The following is a 27,500-nucleotide window of genomic DNA, read 5'->3' as shown; positions in this document are numbered from 1 at the left end:
TATTTCTTTGTTATTCCTACCTTCTGTCTTCTCTCAGTTTTTACGGGCCTTTATGAACATCAGTGTGAACAACAAATCGTTACATGGCAAGTGTTGCGATACATTTCCTCTGTTTTTAAGCCGGAAACATCAATGCCATCATAAATGGCCAATCAGAGCTCTGACACGTAACAGCTGACACACAAACACAACCACACACACACACACGCTCCTTACCTGCCTCGATGCATTCCTGTGTCAGACAGAACTCCTGATCCTCGCTTTTTCGAGCAACTGTAGAGAAAACGATGAGAGAGGGACAAAGATGATTTCAAATAAACCCTTTTAGTTCAGCATAACACTCACTGTGAGCCTTATCATCTTCACACGTAACATCTGTCGAAACTCACATGCATGCACGCACACAGGAATGCACACACACACGCATGTACACACGCAGGAACGCACACACGCACGCACGCACGCAGGAACGCACACACGCAGGAACGCACACACGCAGGAACGCACACACACGCACGCACGTAAGTACGCAGGAACGCACACACGCACGCAGGAACGCACACACGCACGCATGAAAGTATGCAGGAACGCACACATACACACATGCACGCACGCACACATGCACACACGCACACCATTCGACTGAATTGAACTCAACATGGTTCAAAAGGTGACCTTCCCACTGACATTTTCAGCAAGTCACGGCTCACTTTATGCCTCCCCTTGGGTTTGGCTTGAAGTGGAACGGCACCAGCACAGCACCAGAGTTGCCTGGTGACATGCGGTATGTTGTGTGTTTATGCAGCGGGCGGAGCCTGGGCCCATCAGAGGAGGAACCCCAGGCTGCTCTAAGTGGCAGGGAGGAGGCCGGTTTAGAAACCAGTATGCCCCTCCATTCTGAACGCATGAGAGGCGCTTCAATGAGCCCCCCCAGCACCACAGCCAGCCTCTCACTGGGAGGGACTGGGAGGAAATGTTGGGTAAACAGTGAACATGAACACCAACATTATAACTGTAGTATGGTATAAATATAGTGTATAGTGTCTATATTTAGTAGTCAGACAGACAGACCTCAACATATAGAAGCACATACCAGGGCCGGAGTGGGACCCATTTCCCGGGAGTTTCAGGCCCATACCGGCCCACTTTTTCCAGTGATGGAAGAATTAGCATAAATGAACAGCACAAAACTTGTACTATCCCTTTTTATTGGATATTGGATCAATGTTTGCCAAATGACAAATCCACCTCAAGGATCTGTTACTTTAAATATCAATTATATATAAAACATACAATGTTAACCCATTACATATTTGGGATAATTTCAATGCACCATGTCAGTTACTGTATATGTGTGGTTTATCTTATATCAAATAATTGAAAAAAAAAAACATTAAGTCCTCTCTACCTGTCCCCTCAGTCCTTTCCTCTTCATGTCTTTTGGGTTCACCATCAGCAGGCTGGACTGCTGATCTGAGGCTACAGAATATTTTATATTTGATATAATTGACTATCTATCACATTTGTTCTGTCTTTTATATTTTACATGAAATATGTTGTCCAGTCTTGCCTATTCAGCGTCGGACTGGCTTATCTCTTCTGATGCTACAAAAAAGAAGGGGTTACTTTATTGCTTGGGCTAACTTACACAGATCATGCTGGAGTTTACATGTTCATTTTCACAAATTATATTTGTGATTCGTCATATGGCTTAACAAAATAAACTAGAATAATGATGAATTGGTTTAAGCTTGTATGCTCAGGTTGGCATTGCAAACATAGCACAAATAGCTAAATGATTTATGTTGCAAATGAATCATTAGATCCACCTCTCTTTACCGGCTGCAACTTGTGTCTGTCCTCTAAACAGGTTGTTTATTTTGGCACATTTGGCAGAATCTTCCTCCAGTGCCCTTCTTTTTTTAATTCTGGCTTTTTCAGCTCCTCTTTGGCTTTTCCTGCCCTCCACAATCAACGACACTTGTCGCTTCTGTTTACTGATTCTCTTCTGTTAAAGCTCAAGAAAAGACTCAACATGGGCCAAACCAACTTGAATAATTGGGAGGGGAGAACTACCGTACATTGTATAATCCATATTGTACATACTGCAATGCTGGGGCTGAAATTTCAGATGCATTAAGAACATCTACTTCAGGAGAAGATAAAATAATGGTCAAAGCATTTTTTTCTTTCACCCAAGCAGCCCAAAATACACATACACACACATTCTCCCTCTGCCAAGAGGTTGACCTGCAACAGCCTTACAGTCCGCTGACCTGAATTGAACACTTCGCTAACCCCCCTAACACACACACATGCACACACACACACACACACACACACACACACACACACACACACACACACACACACATACACACACACACACACACACACACACACACACACAGGATTGTTCATTTTGAACATCACTAAGAGCAAGTGCAAGGTTATTGGTACGGTTATTGGTACGGTTATTGGTATGTAAGAGAAGGCTTGCCAGAGACTCCTGTTTAAATCTATCTATGGGTGATATCCCAATAGTCAGAGAAGGTAAGGAAAATGAAATTACTTGGCATTATAATAGATGATAAATTGTCATGGTCTGACCATATTGATTACATTGCTGTAAAAACACAGGGTATTGCTATGACAAGAAAATGCCCTCACTATGTGACACCCTCAGTCAGGAATCAGGTGATTCAGGCTCTAGTTCTCTCTCACTTGGGTTCTGTATGGTTGTGTTTGTCCAGCGCTGCAAAAAAACATAAAAAAAACTCCAGCTTGCTCAAAATAGAGCTGCAAGATTGGCAAGATGTTCTTTTAGAACTCCCGTCATGATGATGCACAATAGTCTGTCATGGTTGACTGTTAAAGTACCATCTAGTCTTGTAAGGTTTACTCAAAATGCTGTTGTTGATCGGAAACCTGAATTTTTTTTCAGACCGGCTCAAGGCACAGTCATATGACTAGACTGGTCAGGAAAGGCAGTTTTGACCTCCCACAGCCCAAAACAAATCAACTGAATAAAGCAGTCATTTACAGAGCCGTGAGTCATTGGAATTACTTACCTATTAAAATAAGAAGCATCAAGGGTAAATATAGATTAAAAAAATCACTGAAACAGATGCTGAGGGAAACCACACAACAGGATTGACTCTTCATGCTTGCTGAACTTATAAACGTGAAAAATGATCATGCATTGCATATTGTCAGGTCTTTTTACTGAGAGGTAACGATGTTTGTACAATGTATTAAAGTGTTGTGTGTTTAGATAGGATTTTGTACTGTATGTATGTTTATATGTCTGTATGTCTATATATGTCTATTTATATGTATATTTTTATTTATTTTATGTGGACCCTAGGAAGAATAGCGACCACAGCTGTGGAAACTAATGGGGATCTGAATAAAGAAAGAATAAAGAAAGGATCCTCCCAAATCCACAGACAGACACACACACACACACACACACACACACACACACACACACACACACACACACACATACAAAGACACTAACACTGCTTGCTTGCTTATAAAAAGTAGCAATATTATAGCTAGTCTAAATTAATTATTGAACTGTGTGTGTGTGTGTGTGTGTGTGTGTGTGTGTGTGTGTGTGTGTGTGTGTGTGTGTGTGTGTGTGTGTGTGTGTGTGCATGTGTGTGTTTGTGTGTGTTTGTGTGTATATATATATATATATATATTTCTATATATATATACATACACACACATATATAATTACGCCACAGAGCAACCACAAAAATCTTGCCGCCCCTTAATTACCAGAAACAATACTTATTTCATCCCATAATACACCCAAGAAGCAGGAAGGGGTGAACAAAAACACCCACCCATACCCTCTCTTACTTACTCTCTCAGTGAACAATCACACACACACACGCACACACACACACACACACACACACGCACACACACACACACACACACACACACACACATACTGTCCTCTCATGCTCTCAGTGAACAGGAAACACACACACACACACACACACACACGCACACGCACACGCACACACACACACACACACGCACACACACACACACACACGCACACACACGCACGCTCACACAGACACACCATCTCCGTCCACACAGGATGCAACCATCTCATAAAACATTATTGGCCAGAAGTCGGACAAGAGGAGCCCAGTCAAAACACTGCCTTCCCTGCAGTCCCCCAGGTCTGTGGCTCATTGCGCCGTGTGTGTTGTCGCTCACATTCACCGTGGCCACACGTTACGCACACCGAGATGATGAAACTGTAAACCAGTCCCCCAAAATAGTCGGTCACCACGCAGCTTCCAAGCTACACCACACAGTGCCCGGCCGACCTGCAACCTCGCCACTTTGTGTACACAAGCCTGCTTCTATATGCATGGGTGAGAGAGTGAGTGAGCATGAGTGTGCGCGTGCGAGCGTGTGTGTGTGTGTGTGTATGTGTGTGTGCCTGTGTGAGCATATGTGTGCATGCATGAGCATGTGTATGTGTGTGTGTATGTGTGTGTGTGTGTGTGTGTGTGTGTGTGTGTGTGTGTGTTGTGTGTGTTCTGGCGGGGCTATTTTAAGGCCGGTGTGTATGCTATAATCTACGGCGTTCCATGTACACTCTCATCATGGGCTTCCATGGAATTCCCTGCAAATGACAACGTTTGGCACAGGAGGAAGGCTTGAGAAGCTGTCTGCGTGTGTATGTATATATCTGTCTGTATCTATTATGTAGATAGATGTATGCATGGGCGCATGTGTGTGGGACTGTGTGTGTGTGTGTGTGTGTGTGTCCAGGTGTGTGTCTGTGTGGGACTGTGTGTGGGAATCTGTGTGTGTGTCTAGGTGTGTGTGTGTCTGTGTGTTTTTGTGTGTGTGTGTGTGTGTGTATATGTGTGTGTGTGTGTACTCACCCAGTATGAGTGCGAGCAGCAGGACGCAGCACAGACACACACACACGGCCAGTGCAGCCTTCAGCAGACGGCTGTTGCCTTTGAGCAGTTGAACATTCCGGCTTTCTAACGGCTCAGACTCCATGGTTGTATGTACCATGCTCTCTCAGACACACACACACACACACACACACACACACACACACACACACACACACACACACACACTGTGCTGGCGAACACTCTTCACTACACTGACACACTAGCCAACCGACGATGAGTCAACCGCTAGGTCACTTAAGTCCCACTTTCCCCTTCTTTCCAAACTCCTACCTGTCCTTCCCTCCTCTCTGTCTGCGTTTCAAGGTTTCTTTCTCTGTCTCGGTCTCTCTGAGGTCTACTCTAACTTCTCTCTGACTCACCCACTTTCAAACCATCCCTCTCTTTGCTGTCACTCCTCTTTGTGATCCCTCCCTCCCTGCACTCAGAGAGGAGGAGAACAGGGAACAGGGAACCAGGCTTTCAGATAATCACCTGATGGATGTTTATTGTAGTGTTTTATGGTCTGTGTGGGCAGACACCTGTTGTTGTTTCAGACAGCCGTTGTTGTCCACCAGTGCACTAGTGTTTGTGTCTGCCGATTGGGCCGCTTGGAAGCAAATGTATTAATTGCTTGGTAATTCTAGGGAGAGCACAGCCACAGTGTGTGCGTGTGTGTGTGTGCGTGTGTGCGTGTGTACGTGTGTGCGTGTGTGTGTGTGTGCCTAATCTTATGTTCAGAGCACAGGGGCGCTCTGCTTGGGACATTTATCAGATTAAAAGGGCCACCAGAGCAGAAGTAAATGGAACAGGATGGCCCATGAGGAACATGGACAGACCGCTGATGGTCATGACTCATTAATCCAGCAGTAATGACATTGTAGGGTCTGGTAAAAAACATATGAACGTCTCCCCCCCCATCCCCGTCCCCGTCCCCAAAAGTCCCTGGGCTTTGGTCATGTAAATGTACGTTTACCATTCCAGTAAAGCCCTTTAAGAGAGAGAGAGAGAGAGAGACAGACAGACATTTTTGTTATTTGTGCTATTCATATTTTGCGTCCTGTGTTGTATTATATATTACTTTTTGTGCTTTGCCAATTTAAAGGAAAATTTGCCGCTACAGTGCAGCCCTTTGAATGAGAGTGTGAGAGTGAGAGAGAGAGATTGACTAGGGTTGCTCTTTAACCTCCTACCATGCGAGAACACTTTCCCCAGACACTCAGCACTGTTTGAGACGGTTAGACCACAGTGTCCTTATATAGACTTCACTTCCTGCACTCCAAGAACAAAAAAAGACGGAAACATAAACACCCATTAATCACAGTGTCCCACCGCCCACAACGCTATTGTTCATGGCCGTTGATTCTCAACAATGCATTACGGTTGTAAGGGAAACGGGCCTGATTGAGCTCTGCTCCTCGTAATGGGGGTTATCGGTGGGACTCCCGTTTCTATTCTCATTTGAAGCCTTTTATTCATTTATTAGCATTTTAGGTTCAAGTCCCTGGTAATCCAAATCTGTCATTTAAATTCATGTTAGTTATAGCCTTGTTGGCCCCAGTGGGAATCATCAGTGATTTCACTGTTTTCCAGCCAACCTGGAAAATCTCGTTTTTACACTACAATTGATCATAATTAATGACAAAGGCTATTTTATCAATTATTTTCAAAACAATCATACTAATTGGGTTTCAGTTGAAAAATATGAGGGAACATTTTTCCTCTCACAATGCCAAAATATTTTTACCATCCTCTTCCTCATTCTGTTTACAATTCCATCTTCATTAGGCTCCCTGCTGATAAACCTGGAAGTGTGTGCGGAGACGTGTGGATGGCATGTGTGCGGGTTGCACGTGCACACACACACACACACACACGTTAGCATACTGCAGCACACACATAAATCTATCAGTGTCATACGTTCAAAAAAACACAACTATATCGTGCTCAATCATACTCTCATTCAAATACTGTATATGTTAACCCTCCATCAAAGCCTATAAGAATATCTAAGACAAGCGCACACGTTTGAGCATACACAAACACATTGTCATACATTCTCACACAAGCACACATTGCATATTAACAATCACACATCGGGGAGGTTGTGTGTGCGTGGCGGAGAAGACCTTTAGACCGCCGTAAAGGCTGACCCTTATGAAGTGAGAAACAAAGAGCGACTCATACAAGGACAAGCTGTTCCATCTGGTGGAAGGCCCCGGGATGCGTTTATTGGCATGACTAGATCAGACTTTCTAATATTTTGATGAAAGGACAAAAGGCATATTCTTAACAGATTGTCGTTAGGGTTAAAAAATCAATTAAAAGGTCTTTCTTGATTCCAGTGATATTGGGTTTTGAAGTCAACTCGATGCATACGCACATTTACGGTTTATGGTAGCACTTACATATTTTCGCCATCAACAAGTCAAATCCTTAGTACAGTGCCCAAATTAAGATTCTCATTCAAATATATACAAATATAACATTTTCACACTGATTCTGCAGTTCTTGTAAACAGTCCTTAATAGCAGTTGACTTTAAGCATGACTGCGTATGGAAGAGTTTGTGCATACAACGTGTTTGTGTATGTGTGCCTGTGTTTACAGGTGTGTGTGTGTGTGTGTGTGTGTGTGTGTGTGTGTGTGTGTGTGTGTGTGTGTGTGTGTGTGTGTGTGTGCGTGTAAGTAAAGCTCTTAGTACATTTATTTTTATTTTATTTTTTCTTGGAAGTGAAAACCACAAAAGGCAGAAAAGTCAGTGGGAGAGTGCTGGGACAGTGCTGGGGGGGATGCAGGGAGGATGCTGGGAAATGTAGTCCTAGAATGCAACTTGACAGTCAAATGGTCCCCACAGAACTACAGATCCACTCTTACTCCTCAGCGGGGGCGGGGCTGGGGGGGAAGGGGGTGTGAACTAGCGGGCGGTGACCATCCACAGGCCCAGCGCCACATTGGCCGCCAGCAGAGCGCTGCCGCCCAGCAGCAGGAAGAAGCCAATCAGCTCGCGGCGCTGGCGGTCCGTTACCACGGAGACCAGCGTGGCCTCCAGCAGGGCGTTGAGCATCCACTGGCCGTCCAGCGCGAAGCACGGCACGGAGTTGACCACGGCCAGCGCTCCGGAGAGGGACACCACGTATCTGATGGGGCGGTGGGGTTAAGGGGTGGTAGGGGAGGACTCTCTGACCATATACATGACGGAAAACAGTAGGTTGACACATCATGAGACATGTGGCCGTTCAAAACTCGAGATAAAACAATGCAGCTTTTTATGAATACCTGAATGAATACCTACCCTCGTATCATCATAAATACATATGCAGCACCCTTGTCAATTGAAACTAATATAATATCATCCAACATTATCGAATCAAAACTGATTTAATATATTCTATCCTAACATAGTCTCACAAATAAGACTTTAGATGAATATCTTAAGTCTGACGGCAGAGGAGCTCTGATCAACTTGGGCGTTTCACTTTCTTTCGATTAATTTGCAGTAGTAAATTGGAAAAGGGTTTGTAAAGGTTTAAAATTAACACCATGTAGACTGGCCACTGTAGGAATACTTACATTTTCTGCCAAGAAGCCCTGCTATAACAGTAGTAGGACTGCTGGATCAGAAGCCCTGCTATAACACAGTAGATAGATAGATAGATGATAGAGATTTATTTGTCCTTGCGGAAAATTGTTCTGCGCCATGCAGTATGTCTGATACATTTATACAAAAAAAGACAATAAGACAGTTAGACAAGACAGGATAAACAACAGAGTTTCCCTCAGCCAACCACCCCCACCCCCCCACACTCAACATAAGGACAGAGGACACAAACCCCACTATACATTATAAGTAGGATGGTAAAGTGCAGTTTTGCATACTGTGACAGTCCAGCTGGAAAGAAAGTGCATAGTGCTATTTAAAATGCTGTCCTGCAGGTAATTTCTTGTTAATAAGTGTAATACTAGTTGGAATAAATGACCTACTAGCACAATTTGATTGGAAATAGGGCAGCCTAAGCCTCCTCCCTGATGGCAACACCTCATATGCCTGGTGTAGAGGATGTGACATGTCTTCACTAATTGCTAGACCTTTCTTCAATGCCCTCCTTTCATAGGTCATGGCCATACTGTCTAGCTTTTGTCCCGCAACCTTACTGGCCATGTTAACTATCTTGCTTAGTTTGCTTTTGTTGGTTACTGACAAGGAGAAATACCACGCAACAGAACAGAAAAGTAAAATGCTCTCCATGAAAGAGTGATAGAAGAGTAACATCATATCTCTATCCACTCTAAATTGTCTCAGCTTGCGCATAAAATGCAGCCTTTGCAGCCCCTTTTTATAGATGGTGTCGGTATTACTGGTCCTTACTGGCAACTTATCATCTATTATGGTCCCTAAGTATTTGGAGGACTGCTGGATCAGAAGCCCTGCTATAACACAGTAGGACTGCTGGATCAGAAGCCCTGCTATAACACAGTAGGACTGCTGGATCTGAGATGAATCCAAACCTAACATAATTAATCCAACGTTCTCTAAACTAAACTAATATTTATGGATTTCATGGAGCCTAACAATAACCTCATTCAGCCTAAGCTAGCCTCCTCCAGGGCAGGATACTTGCAGAAGGTCTCCAGGAAGACGGGGAGATCCAGGTGCAGGAAGGTGAAGCGGGGGACAAAGTTGGTCAAGCTCACTGCAACGCAACACAACAACAACAACAACTCAACACACACAATAAAGCTCACTCTAACCAACACAGCAGGTCATTAGAAAACGATTATGGCTAACGATTATGGCCAGGCCTAAACTATCAGAATAAGCCTGAAGCAAACAGCTACCAGGCTTTGCCCGCTACTACCTGGACGAGGTATGGCTTAGATACTGCAACAGTGCCTTTGAGCCTCCAAACACGTGCATGTCATGAGTCTGTTGCGGCTGCTGGACTGAGTGGTTTATTACTGAAAAGTTTCTCAGTACAGTATTCATTACAGATACATTTATCTGAAAAATTATAGTTTCAAGGACACAGGTACAGTTTGTTCTGAATACAATGATCAGAACAATGACCAGAAGAACAATGACACAATGAGGATATCTCCCACAACCCACACACACACACACATAATGTTAGCCTACCCAAACACACACACACACAAACACACACACACGGCCCCCAGGGCTACGTACCAGAGTACTGCAGGTGGGGAGGGTAGCCCACGAACAGCATGTGTGTGTTGGGGGGGTGCGTGACGCGGATAAAGCGGGTCTGGTTCTCCAGGGACGGGGTGACACACACGCTGGCGCCCGTGTGCTCATGGGCCAGGCAGTCGGCATCGCGGCGGCAGACTGGAGTGCCCGTCACCATCTTACGCACCGGCATGCACGCGTACTGCACGCGGACGGGAGAGAAGGGGCGCGTTCAGAGCAGGAAGGGATGCCTTTTCAGTCGCCTTCCCCTCTTCCCCGCCCCCCCCTCGCTGTCTCGCTCCATCCTCTTCTCTCTTCATCACCATCTCCCCCTCGTTCCCTCTCTCCCTCTCACTCCCTTCCCCTGCTCTCTATCCCAAATCTCTCTCTCTCTCTCTCTCTCTCTCTCTCTCTCTCTCTCTCTCTCTCTCTCTCTCTCTCTCTCTCTCTCTCTCTCTCTCTCTCTCTCTCTCTCTCTCTCTCTCTCTCTCTCTCCCCCCCCCCCCTCGCTCTCTCCCCACTTCTCTCTCTCGCTCTCTCTCCCTTCCTCTCTCCCCCCTCCCTCCCTCTCCCCACCATCCTTAAACTCTCTCTCCCTCACCCTCCACCTCTTTCTCTCATTCCCTCCCCCTCTCCCTCCCCCAAGCGCCATGGTTTCTGCTAACACAGTGTATTATATTACATCATCGTAGCAGTGCGGTGCTGTGGCTGATATTGCCATATCGGAAGTATTCACAACATGCTTCATTCATCAAACGTTATCAATGATTTACTTCATTTCAGGCACGGCCATCACACAAACACATTGAAATGATTTATGGACAATGAGGTTCCATAGAAACCAGCATCAAGGTCTCATCACTCTGGTGCTCGCTCGGTTCCTGGCACGCGGACACGGTGTCGTGCGGCGCGCCAAACAAGACATCACCTCTAATATCAAGAGATGCCGTCTGGAGGATGTAAGAGCCATAATTTGAGTGTAATTTGTTAGAAATGCCCCAGCCGTCCCTCAGCCATTAGTGAGTGATATGCGCCGTGATGGATCTGTTGCGCCTGCCTCCCGTCTGAGCCAACTTAGATTGCAGACCGCTCTCGGCTCGTTTCTGAAAATCAGGGCATCTCTTACCTGATTGGTTCGGGGGGAAACCCATCTTGCCTGTCAATCCCGTTTCGCGCAAACTGTGTTATCATAGCTCACTATCCCATCTACGGCACCTTTATTATACACTGCATATCAATCAGACGGCAGTCGGCTATTTCTGGTTTCTGCTGATCACGCACTTCTGTCTGAAGTTAATTCATCCACTCTATGTATGCGCGTGCATGCGTGAACGTGTGCGTATGTGTTGTTGTGCCAGAGTGTGTATGGTTGTGCCGGAGTGTGTGTGTGTGTGTGTGTGTGTGTGTGTGTTTGTCACCTCTTTCTCCTTGTCCCGTGGGCTGGTGTAGGAGAAGCAGAGGTCAGTCAGACTGTTGTTGCTGCAGCAGTCCATAGAGCCATCCAAGCGCTTGTAGGCTGGGGGAGAGGGAGAGAGAGAGAGAGCGAGAGAGAGCGAGAGAGAGAGAGAGAGAGAGAGAGAGAGAGAGAGAGAGAGAGAAGCAAGACAAATGTTTAGCTGAGGGTGGGTGTTTTGGTTGGATATAATTGTGTGCATGCATTGAATCTCTGTTCGATGTGTGTGTGTGAGAGAGATAGTGTGCGAGATAGTGTGTGTATGTATGCCTTTGTGTTAGATGTTGGATGCGTGTAGGACAAGTATGTGTGTGTATGTGTGTGTTGGATGTGTGTATGCGTCCCTATGTGTCCATGCATGTTTGTTCGTGTCAGATGTGCGTGTGTGTGTGTGATGTGTGTGCGTACGTGTACTTTTTGTGTTTGATGTATGATGTATGTGTAGGCGTGTGCGTGCGTGAAACCCATACACATAGACGGGTGGGAGTAGATATGCGTGTTCCCACCTCGTCCGTGGGCCCAGCTGGGCTGCAGGCTGGCTGCGGGGATACAGTAGCCCGTCTGGGGGGAGAGGGAGAGGAGAGACAGGCAGCTGGCCCAGTCCTCCGCCCCGCTGACCCCACACTCCTCCAGGCCCGTCACGATGTCCCCCACCGACAGACCCCTGGGGCCGTCCGCTGGGGACCCCTGAAAGTGAAGGAGAGAGACGGGGCAGCGGGGCATAGGAGCCAGCAGGGGGTCAGGGTCAGGGGGGGGAGGTGGAGACTTGTTAATGAGGGGGCGAGGATGCGGAGGTCCTGCGGTAAGGAGGGTAATAAGATGTGTTTGGAATATTACGTTAAGAGTTGGTCTTAACGGAAAGGGTTTGGAAGATGCATTCCAAGATTACTTTTCATTTTTTGACATTGGATCAGAAGAAAGTTTTGCTAGAATTATAAGTATTATATATATATATATATAGAATTATAAAATGTATTCTAGACTTCCTATTAATTTTCCATATTATATGGAATGTTAAAATGTTTGAATTCTACCATTTATTATTCAATGTATATCAATTAGATTCAAGTTAAAGTTCAAATGTATTTATGAATATTTCCCAGAGATGACTTCATAAGACTAAGTGGAGGAACCATACTCATGGTTGCTGTACGGGGGATCGTCTATAGAGACACACTCACCTGCACTACCTCCGTGATCAGAGCTCCGCCTCCAGTGCTGTACACAGGAAACAGAAGGAGGGGCAACAGGAAGAGGAGGCCCAGCGCCGCCAGACACAGGACAAAGTTATGCCACACCCCTGGAAGGACGAGATCAGCCAATCAGAGAGCAAGCCTCGTTAAGCCACATGCATCACTTATCATTAAAACAGGAAGCCCTCCTGCAATGTCATTACAGTTTATGAGGGCCACCCTCTTTTCTGGTTCCATACTTATTTTCTGTATGGTGAATGGAAAAGGTGACACCAAGACAAGGGTCGCATACCAGTGTTGTGGTTATTATCTTATTTAGATATTCATATATGGAAAGGTTACATATTGTATCTTTTAGCAAATTAAAGGGGGTTCATTTTACTTAATTGCACGTGCCTGTACAAAGCACAACACAAAGCATGTTTATCCTAAATGCTTTGGAGTACGTAAATAGTTTTGGGTTATTTTAGGTAGAAACACTCCCATAATACACTGCTCTTACACAGAAGTCATTCAACATGCCACAGCACTTTGCTGTCCTCTAGTGGCTGGACCTTGTAATGGCTCCGGAAAACATCTTTAGTTTGGGCCATTTAAAGACCCAACTTGAAACAGAAATAAGATTTTTCTATTGTGATCGTGACACCAAGTATTCGTGGATGTTCCAATTATAACAAATATTTTATAACACAACTGTGCTGTCCTTCCTCCTAGTCCTCTCACTATGGCAAATCAATACCTGAAGGATCAATACACATCCATGGCCAGGCCTGAAACCTCTTACGTTCAAGACACACCACTAATAATCTAGGTCACGTGAGAGTGTCACTATACGTCATCCTCAATGGACTACTTGGCTTCGTATCATTACCATGTAGGCAGTACATGCAAATAACCAACAATGCTTTCATCCATGCTGCCTGCAGCCAGATCTTGTCACTCCTTTATCACAATGATGCAAACATTTTGCTGGCAAATAGAGATCTGGGTGCAGCCAACATGGCGGAAAGTTAAACATTATTTGCATATACTCCCCACAATGTAGTGCATTATAGCCGTTTGAATCGGCGATGTAGTCCTTAAAGAGATCATTTTATTCTCAAGGAGAAGGTGGTTGTATAGCATAGCACTGTTGTGTATAGTAAAGGATAGCAAAGTATAGAACATTATATAGCAAAGTATAGTTTAGCATAGCAAAGCATAGTATAGCATTGTTTAAGATAGCATACTAAAGCATATTCTAGCATAGTATATTTTAGCCTTGTATAGTATAGTGCAGTCCAGCAAAACATAGCACAAGGGATAGTTCAGCAAAGTATACCTAGGCAGAGTAAAATTTAGCAATATAAATTGAGTAGATTTTAGCAAAGCACAGCTGAGCGTAGCCCCGTCCAGGGCTGCAGGGTCTCACCAGCGCAGAAGATGCGCAGCTGCTGGGCGGGGGAGACCAGGGTGAGGTGGGTGGTGAAGAGGTCCACGAACGCCCCGGGGTACACCACAAACACAAACATCCCGAAGCCGTTCACCCTCACCTGCTCCCTGCGCACACGCAGACAATCCAGTGTTGTCATGGGTAGTGATCGACCGATATATCGGCCGGCCGATTTTTTGCACCGTTTTTTTTTTTTACCGGCATGATTTACAGACAGTTCAATACATTTTCCTTTTTTAAATTGAGACTTGTAACATTTGTTATCATCATTGTGTCAATATCGGCTGAAGAAAATCGGTATCGGTGTATTGGTCATCGGCTAAGGCTGAAAAATCGGTATCGGTATCTGCCCTAAAAAATCCATATTGGTCGATCCCTATGGGTGTGTTTGTGTGAGTGAGTGAGTGAGATAGTGAGTGAGTTGTATATTTATATATATATGTGTGTGTTTGTATATGTGTGTGTGTGTGTGTGTTTGTTACCTGAGTGCGGCCACGGCGTGTCCCAGCTCATGGATGACCCCACTCAGCAGCAGGGCACTAAAGAAGTAGAGTAGCTGACTGGTGGGAAGGTTGACCCCTGGGATCTACACAAACACACACATACAAAGCACACACACGATCAGGTGAGTGTCTATCCATCTGTCTGACTACATGTCCATCTGTCTTTCCGTTTTTTTCCACCTTGAGTCACCTTGATTAAACTAAGTGACTACCTGACTAGTAGCTACAAACAGACTGCAGAACAGACACTAACATTGCCAACACCCAGGATCCACAACTGCATGACTATTCCATAACCAACCATCACCTCGCTGATTGGTACAACATGACCCCATCCCAAAGCTTCATGTACGTACCACCACTTGCAACGCCTGCTGCCCGGCCACCCGGGGGCTGTCCGACGTCATCTGGTCCAGGGTCTGCTGCAGGGTCCGGGCCAGCAGCACCACCGAGCCCACCATGGCCATCACCCCAAACACCACCCCACTGCTGAACCTGCAGGAGGGGAGGGAGGTGCTTGGTTGGAGGAGTAGGGACAAAGGGGTTTTACCTTACATTGAGCTATTTTGACAGTCTGTCAAAATGATTTCACAATGATCAGCAAGGGAAAAATAAAATGGAGAGTAATTGAGTAAATGACAATGGACGTCAGTTGATTTGTGTTTAGGGTGCAATGTCGTCTTTCTGCCACTGGAAGGTGATACATAGTAAGATAATACTATTGATCCCTGAAGGGCAATTCCAGTGTACAGTAATATCGTAACACACGTAGAGCATAAATCTAATATAATAAAGAAAGGTATCAAATTAATAAAATAACCATTGTTTTTGCATGTATTTTTTACTATTTCAGTACTACTTTATTTTAGTACTACAAGTAGCCATATCAATGGTTAATTGGAGGCAAAGTCTGGACTGAAAGTCGTGTCATGTTAAAGTGAACCCAATGTATGGAACATTACTACTGTTATACCACTTCAATAACATTTATACAGTTCCTCACTGCAGGGTGCCTTTGTGCACAGAGCAATAGAGCTCTTTGACATTTTCAATACACTGATGTGTGACAGTTTGCTTGATGTAGCTTACACAAGATAACCACAGTAGAAGGTACAATCACATTGCAAAGGTAGACGTGGAATTAGTAGTGATGCATGCAGTTAGAGGGGCGTTGGAGGAAGATAGTCCAGGTGAGGTGAGGGGGTAGGAGTGATAAAAGGTACAGGTATAGGACATTAGTTGACATTAGTTGTAGTTATAGCGTTTTTTTTTACCATAGGTAGAGAGCATGCGGGTTGAGTCGGGCACAGTAGGCAAACAGACGGTTGAACATGGTAGTCTGCCACCGGAGTTGGAACGGGGACAACGTGACCCCGTGGCCGCCAAGCCATGCCTCGTAGCTGTTCCGGTGTTTCCCAGAAGACTAGGGAACCAAGACATAGTGCCGGTTAACCTGTAAACCTTTGCCATGACATCAAGTCCATTTTATTTATGTTGTAGCTTTTAATAATAGTGACAGTGTCAGAGTTTTACAGGCAACATTTGTTTACACATCCTAAGCCTAACCTGTCTGAAAGGCAAGGAAAAACATATCCAAATCCAAGAGGGAAGAAACCTTCTGAAGCGACACAGAACAGAGATGCCTCCTTCGAGGGATGTTTAGGAGTGCAGTAGGTGCCGAGACATCAAACTATAATACAAGCTTGTTGGGAACAGGGCTTTGGTGGCTATTTCACCAAAGACAGAGTACAGCCGTAGAGCGACAACAATATGGGAGACAATACAGCACCAACTATATGCATTTTATATGTGCTAATGATTGTGTTCAGACTATGAGGTAAATGTGATTTATTAAAGACGATTATCTGCGCATGTGCATACTGAGTGACATCTCCTCATGCTAATGTTAGCCATTGACGACCACTGGCGAATAACAAACACACACACATCTCTGAGCAAAGTGTTTATTGTACACAGCCGTGTGTGTTTTACCTTTAGGACCGAATCAGTGAGGTAGACAGCACACCAACCTCCAAGCACACAGACCACCAGCGGAACGGGAATCATCGTGAATACTGATGTGAATACTCAAGCCAACATGAGAGAACACGATTTGGATAAGCCTGTCTCCATGTCTCAGGCTCGTTGTTGACGTCGTGGCAGACTACAGAGAGGGGCGCGCGATGCTATACGTTGTTGTGACACATGGTGTGGGGTTTATGCGGTTTGGATGAGAGCAAATAATCCAAAACAAGTGTGAAAAGCGTCGAGGAGTCAAACAAACGTCACCAATGTGCGACGCAGTGCTGCCGGGTTGACAGCTAGACCAGAGTAATCGAGTGGTGCATTAAATCGAGTACAGAGTAATCGAGTAGTGCTTTCAATTGTGATTATAATGTTATTATAAGCACAACAGACAACTTCGGTAACTAGTGTTTGAATTGAATAACTTGTTTTTTTTTCAACTTAAAGGAAAAAAATGGAACTGTTTTTTAACCATTGTATTGTCTAGGGGGGCCTATATGTTTTAAAAGTTTAAAAAAATACATTTACAAAGACGACAGAAAACCAACCAGATGTTCGATTTTGTTTCACTCACTTATAAGTTTAACGTATAACCTATTGTCCTCATCTTCATTTACATTATCATCTTGTACAAACAGCCTATTGTCTTAAAAATAAAGTAATAATAAAGAAATAAAGATTGTAGAGTCTACCTTCGTTTTTAGTTCGATTTTGTATTTAGTGCAATTTGTACACAATTTTGATTAAAAAAATAGCAAGATTAAAAGATAATGCGTGTTACTAGATTTTTTTCACAAGTCAGTTTTGCCAAACATTTTAGTAACTGAGGTTTTCCTTTGTAGTGTTCATGTTCATGTGACCCATAATAAAAAGCTGAAAAACGAGAGTCTGTCTGACCTGACCTAACACAACTTGACAAGACCTGACATGACGAAGGAATGACTCAAGGATGACTCATAGTAAAATTAATCGTTGAAGGGAAGGGGTCATAAATCTATTAGTGGACATGACATAGGCCTAGTCAGATGGGCAGATTACATTGACATGGCTGGCTTGATTTGCATTCATGTTCCTAATCACAGTTCACCATCAATCATACTATTGTTAACATTGAATTTCGACAAAACTGTTGAATAGTTAAACTGTATGAAATCTACAGAAATCGACATGCATTATTTGTAATGTTATTTTCATGGCAACAAATATATATACACACAAGCCCACAGGCCATTGTATTACATGTGCACACTGGGACACAAGACAAATGTGGTCACTACGTTGTTGTGAAGCTATGCACCCCTGACAGAACAAAGTCAGTGTAATAGATAGCTGTATTTGAATATCTTCCTGTATTTAAATCAGCTCCTTGTTGAAGGCCATTTGTTTCTTCGTTGAAGACAAAGCGGACCTGTTGGATACGTTCTCCTGGCTGTGGGGCCACGCCAGACCGAAAACGGGTAGACATCGGACCACTTGGAGGAATATAGAATATAACAGGGGCCCACACAGGGTCCCGGGACTGTTAAACGTAGCTAGAAATGTAAGTACAGTTTGTAAGTACACACATGTATACACCTATACAGGTATGTGCTGAAACAGAAACAGGAAGTCAGACAGGCAGACACACACACACACACACACACACACACAAATACATAGAGATGCATATGTAAAGCTTTGCGAACTGAAAGTCATACAAGCCTCAAACAGACCGACACACACATACACACACACACACATAGACTAACCCACACTCCTTCAGTTCTAATGTTACATTGATTCCGTATGCAAATGGCAGCGAGAGAGGTCACTGCCATTCTGAATGGCAGTAAGAGAGTCTCCTTCGCACTCAGAATGTCTGACACCAAATTGGGTTCCTTCGGGGGAGGGGCTCGTTGTCTCTAAGCCAATCAGGAGGAGCGGAAGCAGGTCAGGTACTAGAGGAGGACCACAGAGGGAAGAGGTAGGGCATAGCACGGCTGCATACCACAAGGTAGGAGAAACATACACACACACACACACACACACACACACACACACACAGATACACACACACACACACACACACACACACAGATACACACACACACACACACACACACACACACACACACACACACACACACACAGATACACACACACACAGATACACACACACACACACGCACACACACACAAACACGCATGCACACAGAAACATGCAGACATCCACATACAGACACACACATATATGCAGAAGCACCCACACATGCACACACCAAACTTAAACTTGTGTGGGATGTACAACTAGGCATGTGGTCTGTGTATGCATATGCAGGAGATTGTGTGTTTTTATCACTCTTCACGTATTCCTGCTCATGATCATTTCTTTGCTGTGTGTGTGTGTGTGTTTGTGTGTCAGAAACAGAATTAGGGCAGTGCCATTTTAGTCGCTGAGGTTTTAGGAGAGAAATGTCAGTTTAACCGCAGGACTAAAACAGCTGCTTCCGTGAAGAGTCTTGTCCGGCACAATATTGTTGTTATCAGAAAAAGTCGTACCTGTATGTGACATGCATTATGATCCTTCCTTAATGTTAACATATCACCTGTCTTTGTTAAATACATCTTAGTGGTCAAAATGTAAAATATCTCACCTCTCTCCATTATAACTATCTCACAATGTTTGTTTAACACAGCTCACCTGTCTTAGGTAAAATATCTTACCGTCTTCGTTGAAAAACGTCTCACCTTTCTTTGAAAAAACAAATTACCCGTCTTAATTCAAAACAGCTTGGCTGGCTTCAGTCAAAACATTTCTCCTGTCTTGGTAAAAACATCTCACCTGTCTTAAAAAAAATAGCATACCTGTCTTGGTAAGACAGGTAAGATATTGTACAGGTAAGACACACAACACGCCGACAGGTTGCCTCTCCCAGCTCTTCCACAGCTGCTTGTGTGCTCAGGGCAAGTCTAGTGTCTTCCTTTTGATACGATAGCCATCCTGTTTCTATTGTGTTTGTATTTGTTCATGTTGACAATTTTTGTGTTTGCAGGCTATCTAGATTAGTTTAGCCTAGCTGCAACTGCTTTATCTCACTGGTGTAACTGACCTCTCTTCCTGACAAATGTTGGTCAGCTGAGATACATGCTTGTGTTACTTGTGTGCAATGCCCGTAGCAAGCTATGAGGTCACAGAGGCCTGGTCCTCTGTTTTCCATTTGTTTAGAGCTAAACAAATTGGAAACAAAATACAACTGTGTAAAAAGTCAGTGGTTGAGAACTTCTCTGAGATGAGTGTATGCTTATTTCAATTGAGACTTGTTCATTTGTGTTCACCCTCTGTGACATCTGTTGAAAGAGAGAAAGACAGAGGGAGGGAGGGAGAGAATGCAAGAGGGGCACAGAGGGAGAGAAAAGGATAGGGTGAGTGTGTGTGTGTGTACGATAGAGTTACAACATGTGCATGCTGTCATGCATGTATGTATGTGATTGACTTTTGTATGCAAATGTAAATTGTGAGTATGTTTAGTGGTGTATAATTACGGGTCATAATGCTGGTGAGACTTAATGTCTTTGGGTGTGTGTGTGTGTGTGTGTGTGTGTGTGTGTGTGTGTGTGTGTGTGTGTGTGTGTGTGTGTGTGTTTATATATGTGAGTGTGTGGGGACATAAAACAGTCCCCACTGCATATCATTCTGCTATTAATAGACAGAACGATCCCAGTTATGAGTGGAATCCTTCCACCAGAGGCAAAGACACATGAAGAGATAGAGAGAGAGAGAGAGAGAGAGAGAGAGAGAGAGAGAGAGAGAGAGAGAGAGAGAGAGAGAGAGAGGAGAGCGAGAGAGAAAGAGAAAGAGAGAGCGAGAGAGCGAGAGAGAGTGAGAGTGAGAGAGAGAGAGAAAGAGAGAGAGGCAGTCAATGAGTTTTGAGCTACCATAGGGACAGTTTCATCAACAGGTAAGTAACTTGGTGTGTGTGTGTGTGTGTGTGTGTGTGTGTGTGTGTGGTTAGGTGTCTGTGTGTGTGCGTGCGTGAGTGTGTGTGCATGTATATGTGCATGTGTCAAGTTATTTCTCGTCTTCTAAGTCATCCTTTTTATTTGGAAATTGTCCAATCCAACTGACGTAGCCTACCAGCGTAACACTGAATACTGTAACACACACTATGGAAGACCAAGGGGGTCCCAACTAGGGTGAATCAATAAGTTTTGTATTTCTGCCTTCTGTAGCATTCATTTAATACTTATCTGATCTTTAGGATGTGACCTATCCATATGAAAGGCAAATAAGGTTTTAGCTTGTCCTAGGATATGTTGCATAACCTTTTGCGTAACCTGGTCCAAATAATTTTGAAATGCTAATGTTTGGGTTGCTTGGGAGAGCAGGTTTGGGTACTTGGGGCATTATATTTAATCATTGAATGGCATCCTTTATGCCATTCTGCTCCACAATAGATTATTCAGAGTGACTAAGGAGTGGATTAAGAGGTCTAGGCTAAAGTGTTAGGTTAGTCACCCTGCTCAAACCAACAAACCCATTCGAAAACAAGAGTAAAGACATTGTTGTGAGTGACTGTTAATAAGATAGCTCCATTGGCCATTAAAGAGGCAGAACATCATTGGAATCATAGAAAAACAGATCATTGAAGGGGTAACGGTAGGCCTATATTAGTAAATTGTTGATGTTTGCATCTTCATCATATCACCATTTTATCGAAGGTAAGCTACAAATGACAAGTTAGTTCCATTATCTCTGCTGAGAATTATAGAGAGATTTGCAATGGACTGTTCTGGTCCAACTTTGGTTTCCATTGAGTGGAGAGCGGAGCAGAGCTAATTTCCCTATAAGAAAACGCTGAATTAGACAGCGTTAGGTTTGCCAATATGCCATAAGATGCAAAGTTATGAAAGCTTAAAAGCTGAATTTTGTGTAGATTCAAATCAAAACACACCTCAGAGGCGTACTTGTGACCATTTTGGCCTTTCGTACACACACACAAACACACACACACACACACACACACACACACACACACACACACACACACACACACACTCAGACACACACACACACACACACACACACACACGCACACACACTCATCCTTGCAAGCACAAGCACAAACACTCAGAGATCTCTTTGTTGGATTACCTAATAGAGTTTTAAAGGGTTTCAATGTTCAGAGATTTTAATAATTTATGTTTGCCAAAAGGGAGTGTGTGTGTGTGTGTGTGTGTGTGTGTGTGTGTGTGTGTGTGTGCATGCGTTTGGTGTGTGTGTGTGTGTGTGTGTGTGTGTGTGTGTGTGTGTGTGTGTGTGTGCATGTGTGCATGTGCGTGCGTGCGTGTGTGTGTGTGTGTGTGTGTGTGTGTGTGTGTGTGTGGGCTTGTCATAGTTCGTGATCTCAGGAGGGGGGGGGCAGCTGTTCGGTCCCTTCAATAATCACACACACAGGCCTGGACAGTTTGAATGCACCTGTATTAAGTAACATATAGTTGTGTCTGTACTGGCGCCCTCCAGTAAATTTGTAATCTCACTCAGAGGAACAGTAAAGTCCTGGGTCTGTTGTGACTTAAACATCACCCTGGATACGGTAACTAAGCAGTGTAATGAGAACAGCTGGCCAATAGGACCATTGGCTCTCTCTCTCTCTCTCTCTCTCTCTCTCTCTCTCTCTCTCTCTCTCTCTCTCTCTCTCTCTCTCTCTCTCTCTCTCTCTCTCTCTCACTCTCTCTTGCTCTTGGTAATTAAATTCCAAACAACTTTTTTGCAATGGAAAATAAACACTTACATTGTTGAGTCTCTCTATCTCTCTCGGTCTCTCTCTCTGTCTTTCTCTCTCTCTCTGTCTCTCTCTGTCTCTCTCTCTCTCTCTCTGTCGGTCTTTCCTACTCTCTTGCTCTGGTCTGGTTTCCAGTACCCTCTGAGCTACTTGCAGATAAGCTAAAGTAGGACATGGAAAGTTGTAGCGTTTGAGAAGCACTGTGTTTATCTACCAGCTAGCAGATGAGAGGAGAGAGAGCAGATAAAAAGAGAGGTGTGAGGAACACGGATGTGTAGTAAGAACGTGGAGGGGGGAGAGAGACAGAGGTAGAGAGGGGAGGGAGAGGACGTGAGAGGGAGGAGAGAAGAAGATAGGGGAGAGACGGAGAGAGAGGTGGGAGGGGCATGGATGTATAGTTAGAAGGAGGAGGAGCAGGGAGGGGGAGAGAGAAGATAGCCCAAAAGAGGGAGGAGGGGGGAGGTAGAAGAGAGCAACAATGAATGAAAGGAGAATTTCTAGGAAGAGGGAACAAGCAAGGTCTTAAATAACTACAACAGCTTGCACAACCTCCTGGAGGAAAGAAAGATAGAAAGAAATGAAGGGTTTAAGAAAGAAAGACTAAGGAGAGTTCATGGAGGTTATGTTTGCTAGGTAACCTGTGCTCTGTTTGGAGGGGTAGTTTTCGTCTATGGGATTATTCATTATGGAATGGGATGAATTAAGATTAGCAGAGTAGAATGGGAATGAAGCACCTAATCTGTCAATATACAGTAGGATAAAGTCAACCAAAAAGGGAAAATTCAGACTGAGCAATCACCTTCACCTTCAGAGTTAGTTGGATTTTAATTGGCGGCACACAGTCAGCATTTCCAAAGCCTGACTGTGTGTTTGTGTGTGTGTGTGTGTGTGTGTGTGTGTGTGTGTGTGTGTGTGTGTGTGTGTGTGTGTGTGTGTGTGTGTGTGTGTGTGTGTAAGCACAATCGTGCACTGTTGTGTGGGTGCGTCCGCTTGTGGTGGCTATTTGGATTCAGTTCTACTTTCTGTCTGACATACACCTCTGGCACAAGGACAGTTAGAAGGAAATTCATATTATACAGTTTGACCCTCAAATACCGGCTCTCACTTTCTATGGAAGGCTGTCCCTCATGTCTCTTTTCTTTTATGTTTTCTCTTTCTGTTTCCCTCTGTTGAGTCTCTCAATATCTGTCCTACTGTTTATCTCTCTGTCTGTCTGTACATTTTCCTCCATTTCCATGAGATAGACATTTGCCTGTCTATCTCTTTCTCTCTCTGACTCTCTGTCTGTCCTTCCGTCTGTCTCTCTCTCTAATGAATGATTTAGAGAATAGTTCAAGGCAGGAGCCTTTCTCTGAAAGGGTCGCTTAGCAACCGTAATGCTATATGCAAGGCCTCGAAAACAACTGAAAGAGAGCTAACTTAAAAAGAGTGCTAACACACATACACACACACACACACACACACGCACACACACACACACACACACACAGACTCTACAATGAGCCAATGCCCCCCTTAGACTGAAACCAGGTGATCTCTGTGTTTGTGTGTGTTTGTGCATGTGTGTTTGGATGTGTGTGTGTGTTTGTGCAGGAGACCGGACTTCCTTGGGGGAAAATGGCCAAACCTTCATCCAACGTCAAAGCCCTTCAGGTAAAAACATATCCGCTTGCATCAAATTACTTGAATTTGTGCGTGTTGGCATGTATGTGAGATGTGTATGTAAATACTAATTATTAATGTTGTTAACTGTAGGTATTATTATTAATTAAAGTTAAAAAAAAATTGATGTTGTCCCTCGATGGGATAATGCATGTGATCTCATTTATCTATTTTGTGTCATATCAGAGAAAATAATGCTATGTTATTTTCCTAGCAAACATATATTTTACAGTATTTGGGTCTTCAAAAAATGTAAATGTTAAAAAAAAACTTAAAAAATGTTTTCGGAATACCAAGATTATTCTGAAAACACAGTGGTATTGTTTCTTTTTTGCTATCCAATATTTTTCTATAAATTGATCTATGTTATGTAATGGCTACAGGCTTTGATTATACCGTTTACATCCATATGTACCATCCAATAAAATCAAATAACTTAGAAAACAAAGAGGTTCAGCCACATCAGCGTATTTATTGACAAAGGCAAATACAATGTGGAGTGTACATAGCAAAGTGGATGCAAAAAGGAAGTAATCTGGATGCAAGTGTGTGTTCTCATTAGTTTTTAATAATTTGTGTTTTATTTAAATTCATGGCCAGGGGTTGGTTAGACCAAGGCAACATTACAGTTCATTTCAAACGCAAACACACACACACGCACACTTGCACACATACACACAGAGGCACACACATCCACACCCACAGGGTTGAGTTCTCTCTCACCAACCCTTGTTCTGGAGAACTAATGAATCGTTTCAACATAATCATGACTCAGCGATAGTTTTAGGGCTGTAACTGTTGGTGTAGCGTGTGTTTCCTCATTTATAATAAAGGTTTGGCTTAGGCATTTTGGACATTATGTTTAAGTTAGTAAGAGCATGAGCTTTGATCTTTGGTTATGCGCAAAGGAAGTTCTTATGAATGTTGGGGAGAACGTCAGCATGCTAGCATAAAGTGTTTGATATGTTTAAACAAAAAGAAAAGCAGCTTGCTGCATCTTTGTTTTATTGTTACTAAGAAACCACCAAATGATAATGGAATAAATGCAATTGACTAGTTGAAGTTTTTTCAACTCGAGGTGCACAGCAATGCAATAGCAGCAAAGGAAGCGCTTCACTCTCATTGAAAACAATTACAAAAAGCCGCCCCAGGTTGCTAAAACGCACTCTGTCTGATCTGGCCTATTGAGCGTTAATTGATAGTGAACTTATTAATACTCCTTTAGATCAGCTCCTGGTATCAGCTCCCCTTCTCTTACTCCCTTACCCTCTCTCAATTTCTCTCTCTCTTTTGCTCTCTCATATTAATCAACTACTTAACTCAAAAAAAGGTTTTAAGAGAAGATGTAAATTAGCTTCTCTTGACAAGCAATTTTTGAATGTCAAGTCAAGTGTGAATGTCAAGATTCAGTCACATAGTGGAGAAAGAAGACCAATAGCCTCCCTGATGTGTCTCCTCCTCTTGCAAGTGCATACACATAATAGCATGGGGAATCGAACCTGGCTCTTGGCATATACGAGCAGGAAGGATGTAGACTAGACCTTCTTTACCTGGCGGCCATATTGATTTGTTGGGAAACCTTCTAGAATCCATGCTTTAGCTTTGGTTTTGCTTTCCATGTCTGATCCCCAGACAGCTGGGGTTTTGAATGCCTTTACATCGAGTGGTCATAGTCTTTCTTAAGATTCCAACAGGTTAACTCATCCCGCTAATATGGCCGCTAGGTGAATGAGGCCTGTTTTTTTGCAGTCTTATTCCATTGCATAGTATAGCATTTCTGAATGCTGTTTATACCAATGTAAATAACAGTAAGTGACTGTGCATGTTTGTGTCTGCAGGCTAACTCTTAAATGAAAGCCTTTATGAAAGCTACAGTTAGCCTGTTAGCCGCTAAGTCAGCTATAGATCCCCTATCATATGGTGGCCTCAAATATGTTGAATTACCTCTAAAGCACTGTGTGATTTAGTTATTATACTTATTATATTATTATATATTATACTAGTATTATCGTCGTTATTATTACCATCTCTCCAGGACTAGGGTTGGTGCTACGGCCTGTCTCTGTACAAAATATACGCTTTGAGGATAATATGTATATATAATATATACAAGTACAGTACGATACAAAAACACATTACATCATAGAGGCTATAGACGTGGGCCACACTTGGTACAGGGTTCGTGCTTGTAGTCAGTATCTCAATTTCAGAATTAAGTATCTCGAGCTTTCGAAGATAGGACGCAAGGGAAATTCAAACATTTAAGAAAATAAAGGCCACATTTAAAATACAGTTTTGAATTACTTACTTACACACAAGCACTTAGAATCAAATACAGACCTTCATACAAGCACAGGCACGTGCACGCACGATAGCCCACGATTGGGTGAGGGGGCTGTCATTGGGCTGCTTTTGGTGTCAAGCACCTGTCAATGCATCTGATTGGCTGCTCTGGCTGTCCGTCAGGCTAACCTGAACATCCCGATGGGAGCTCTGCGTCCGGGGGCGGGTCATCCTGTAAGGAGGAGAGAGGAGACAGTAGACGCAGAAGAGGTGAGACAAGATTCCACCCACAGACAAACACACACACACACACACACACACACACACACACACAGAAACAAACACACACACACACACACACACACACACACACACAGAAACAACACACACACACACACACACACACACACACACACACACACACAAACATCTCATATGCACTAATACAAAAACAATATGAGCTGACACAGTTTGTTTAGTCATTTAGTTTAGTTTAACTTAACCTAGCCAACGTCAGACCAGCAGTAGTAAGCAGTCATTCATTTATTTTTTACATTCTCATTGGTCGGGGTTGTCTTGATTGAAAGGCACCGCCGCCGGACCTGCCCCAGGCCACGCCCACGACACCTGACGAGAAGAAGACGTTACCGGGAGCCGTGAAGCTGCCCGGTCCCGCGGTCAACCTGTCTGAGCTGCAGAACGTGAAGAGTGAACTGCGACTGGTCACCAAGGAATAAGGACTCACGTGAGTTTCTTTAGAGCGGAAACAATGTCACATTTTCACTTGTGTTCCTTAACATTAACATAAATTATACTGCATTAGAATCACAATGCCTGCCATAACGTTTAACTTTAACGAGATACATTTTTTGTCATACACAATGTAGGCATTGTAGGTTAATTTATTTATTATATATTTATTGTTATTAACACAATGCGCACACTTTTAGTTATATTTATCTTTCTGAAACTCTGAAATGCTTTAATATCGGGGAAGTATTATGGATAGATTAAATTAATGGTATAAACATAGAATTACAAACGCCAACGACATGCA

General features: G+C 43.6%; 3 protein-coding genes across 4 annotated transcripts in view; 1 reads left to right on the top strand and 2 right to left on the bottom strand.

The window, feature by feature from the left end:
• phex (phosphate regulating endopeptidase homolog, X-linked) overlaps positions 1-5,274 on the bottom strand; it is a 21,709-nt gene extending 16,435 nt beyond the window's left edge. The window contains exons 1-2 of one of the 2 annotated variants that reach the window (XM_084475245.1): positions 5,238-5,274; positions 217-273 (exon numbers count right to left, since the gene is read on the bottom strand). Coding sequence is in view for 1 of the 2 variants with exons in the window: in XM_084475244.1 (XP_084331370.1) it covers positions 217-273; positions 4,926-5,064 (196 nt within the window). In the remaining variant the exon portion in view is untranslated. Of the gene's footprint in view, positions 1-216; positions 274-4,925; positions 5,127-5,237 lie in introns of those variants that run through there. The other variant, XM_084475244.1, reaches the window with a different exon arrangement.
• A 1,883-nt stretch (positions 5,275-7,157) lies between these two features.
• Positions 7,158-17,014, bottom strand: mbtps2 (membrane-bound transcription factor peptidase, site 2). The gene is made up of 11 exons (XM_084475496.1): positions 16,704-17,014; positions 15,986-16,134; positions 15,068-15,206; positions 14,691-14,794; positions 14,188-14,315; positions 12,765-12,883; positions 12,090-12,270; positions 11,549-11,646; positions 10,131-10,332; positions 9,561-9,636; positions 7,158-8,082 (listed from the first exon to the last, which is right to left on the bottom strand). Exons 1-11 carry the CDS (start codon positions 16,776-16,778, stop codon positions 7,860-7,862), a joined length of 1,494 nt encoding a protein of 497 aa, XP_084331622.1. The 5' UTR covers positions 16,779-17,014; the 3' UTR covers positions 7,158-7,859.
• A 3,537-nt stretch (positions 17,015-20,551) lies between these two features.
• The window catches only part of smpx (small muscle protein X-linked), an 8,666-nt gene continuing 1,717 nt past the window's right edge, over positions 20,552-27,500 (top strand). The window contains exons 1-4 of the mRNA XM_084475403.1: positions 20,552-20,674; positions 24,092-24,151; positions 26,627-26,713; positions 27,031-27,188. Coding sequence (XP_084331529.1) covers positions 24,116-24,151; positions 26,627-26,713; positions 27,031-27,180 — 273 coding nt within the window. The 5' untranslated portion in view covers positions 20,552-20,674; positions 24,092-24,115 and the 3' untranslated portion in view covers positions 27,181-27,188. The remainder of the gene's footprint in view (positions 20,675-24,091; positions 24,152-26,626; positions 26,714-27,030; positions 27,189-27,500) is intronic.

The sequence above is a fragment of the Micromesistius poutassou genome (genome assembly GCF_964030765.1).
Source record: "Micromesistius poutassou genome assembly, chromosome: 11".
NCBI classification, from domain to species: Eukaryota; Metazoa; Chordata; class Actinopteri; order Gadiformes; family Gadidae; genus Micromesistius; species Micromesistius poutassou.
This window is presented reverse-complemented; position numbering and strand designations above follow the sequence as displayed.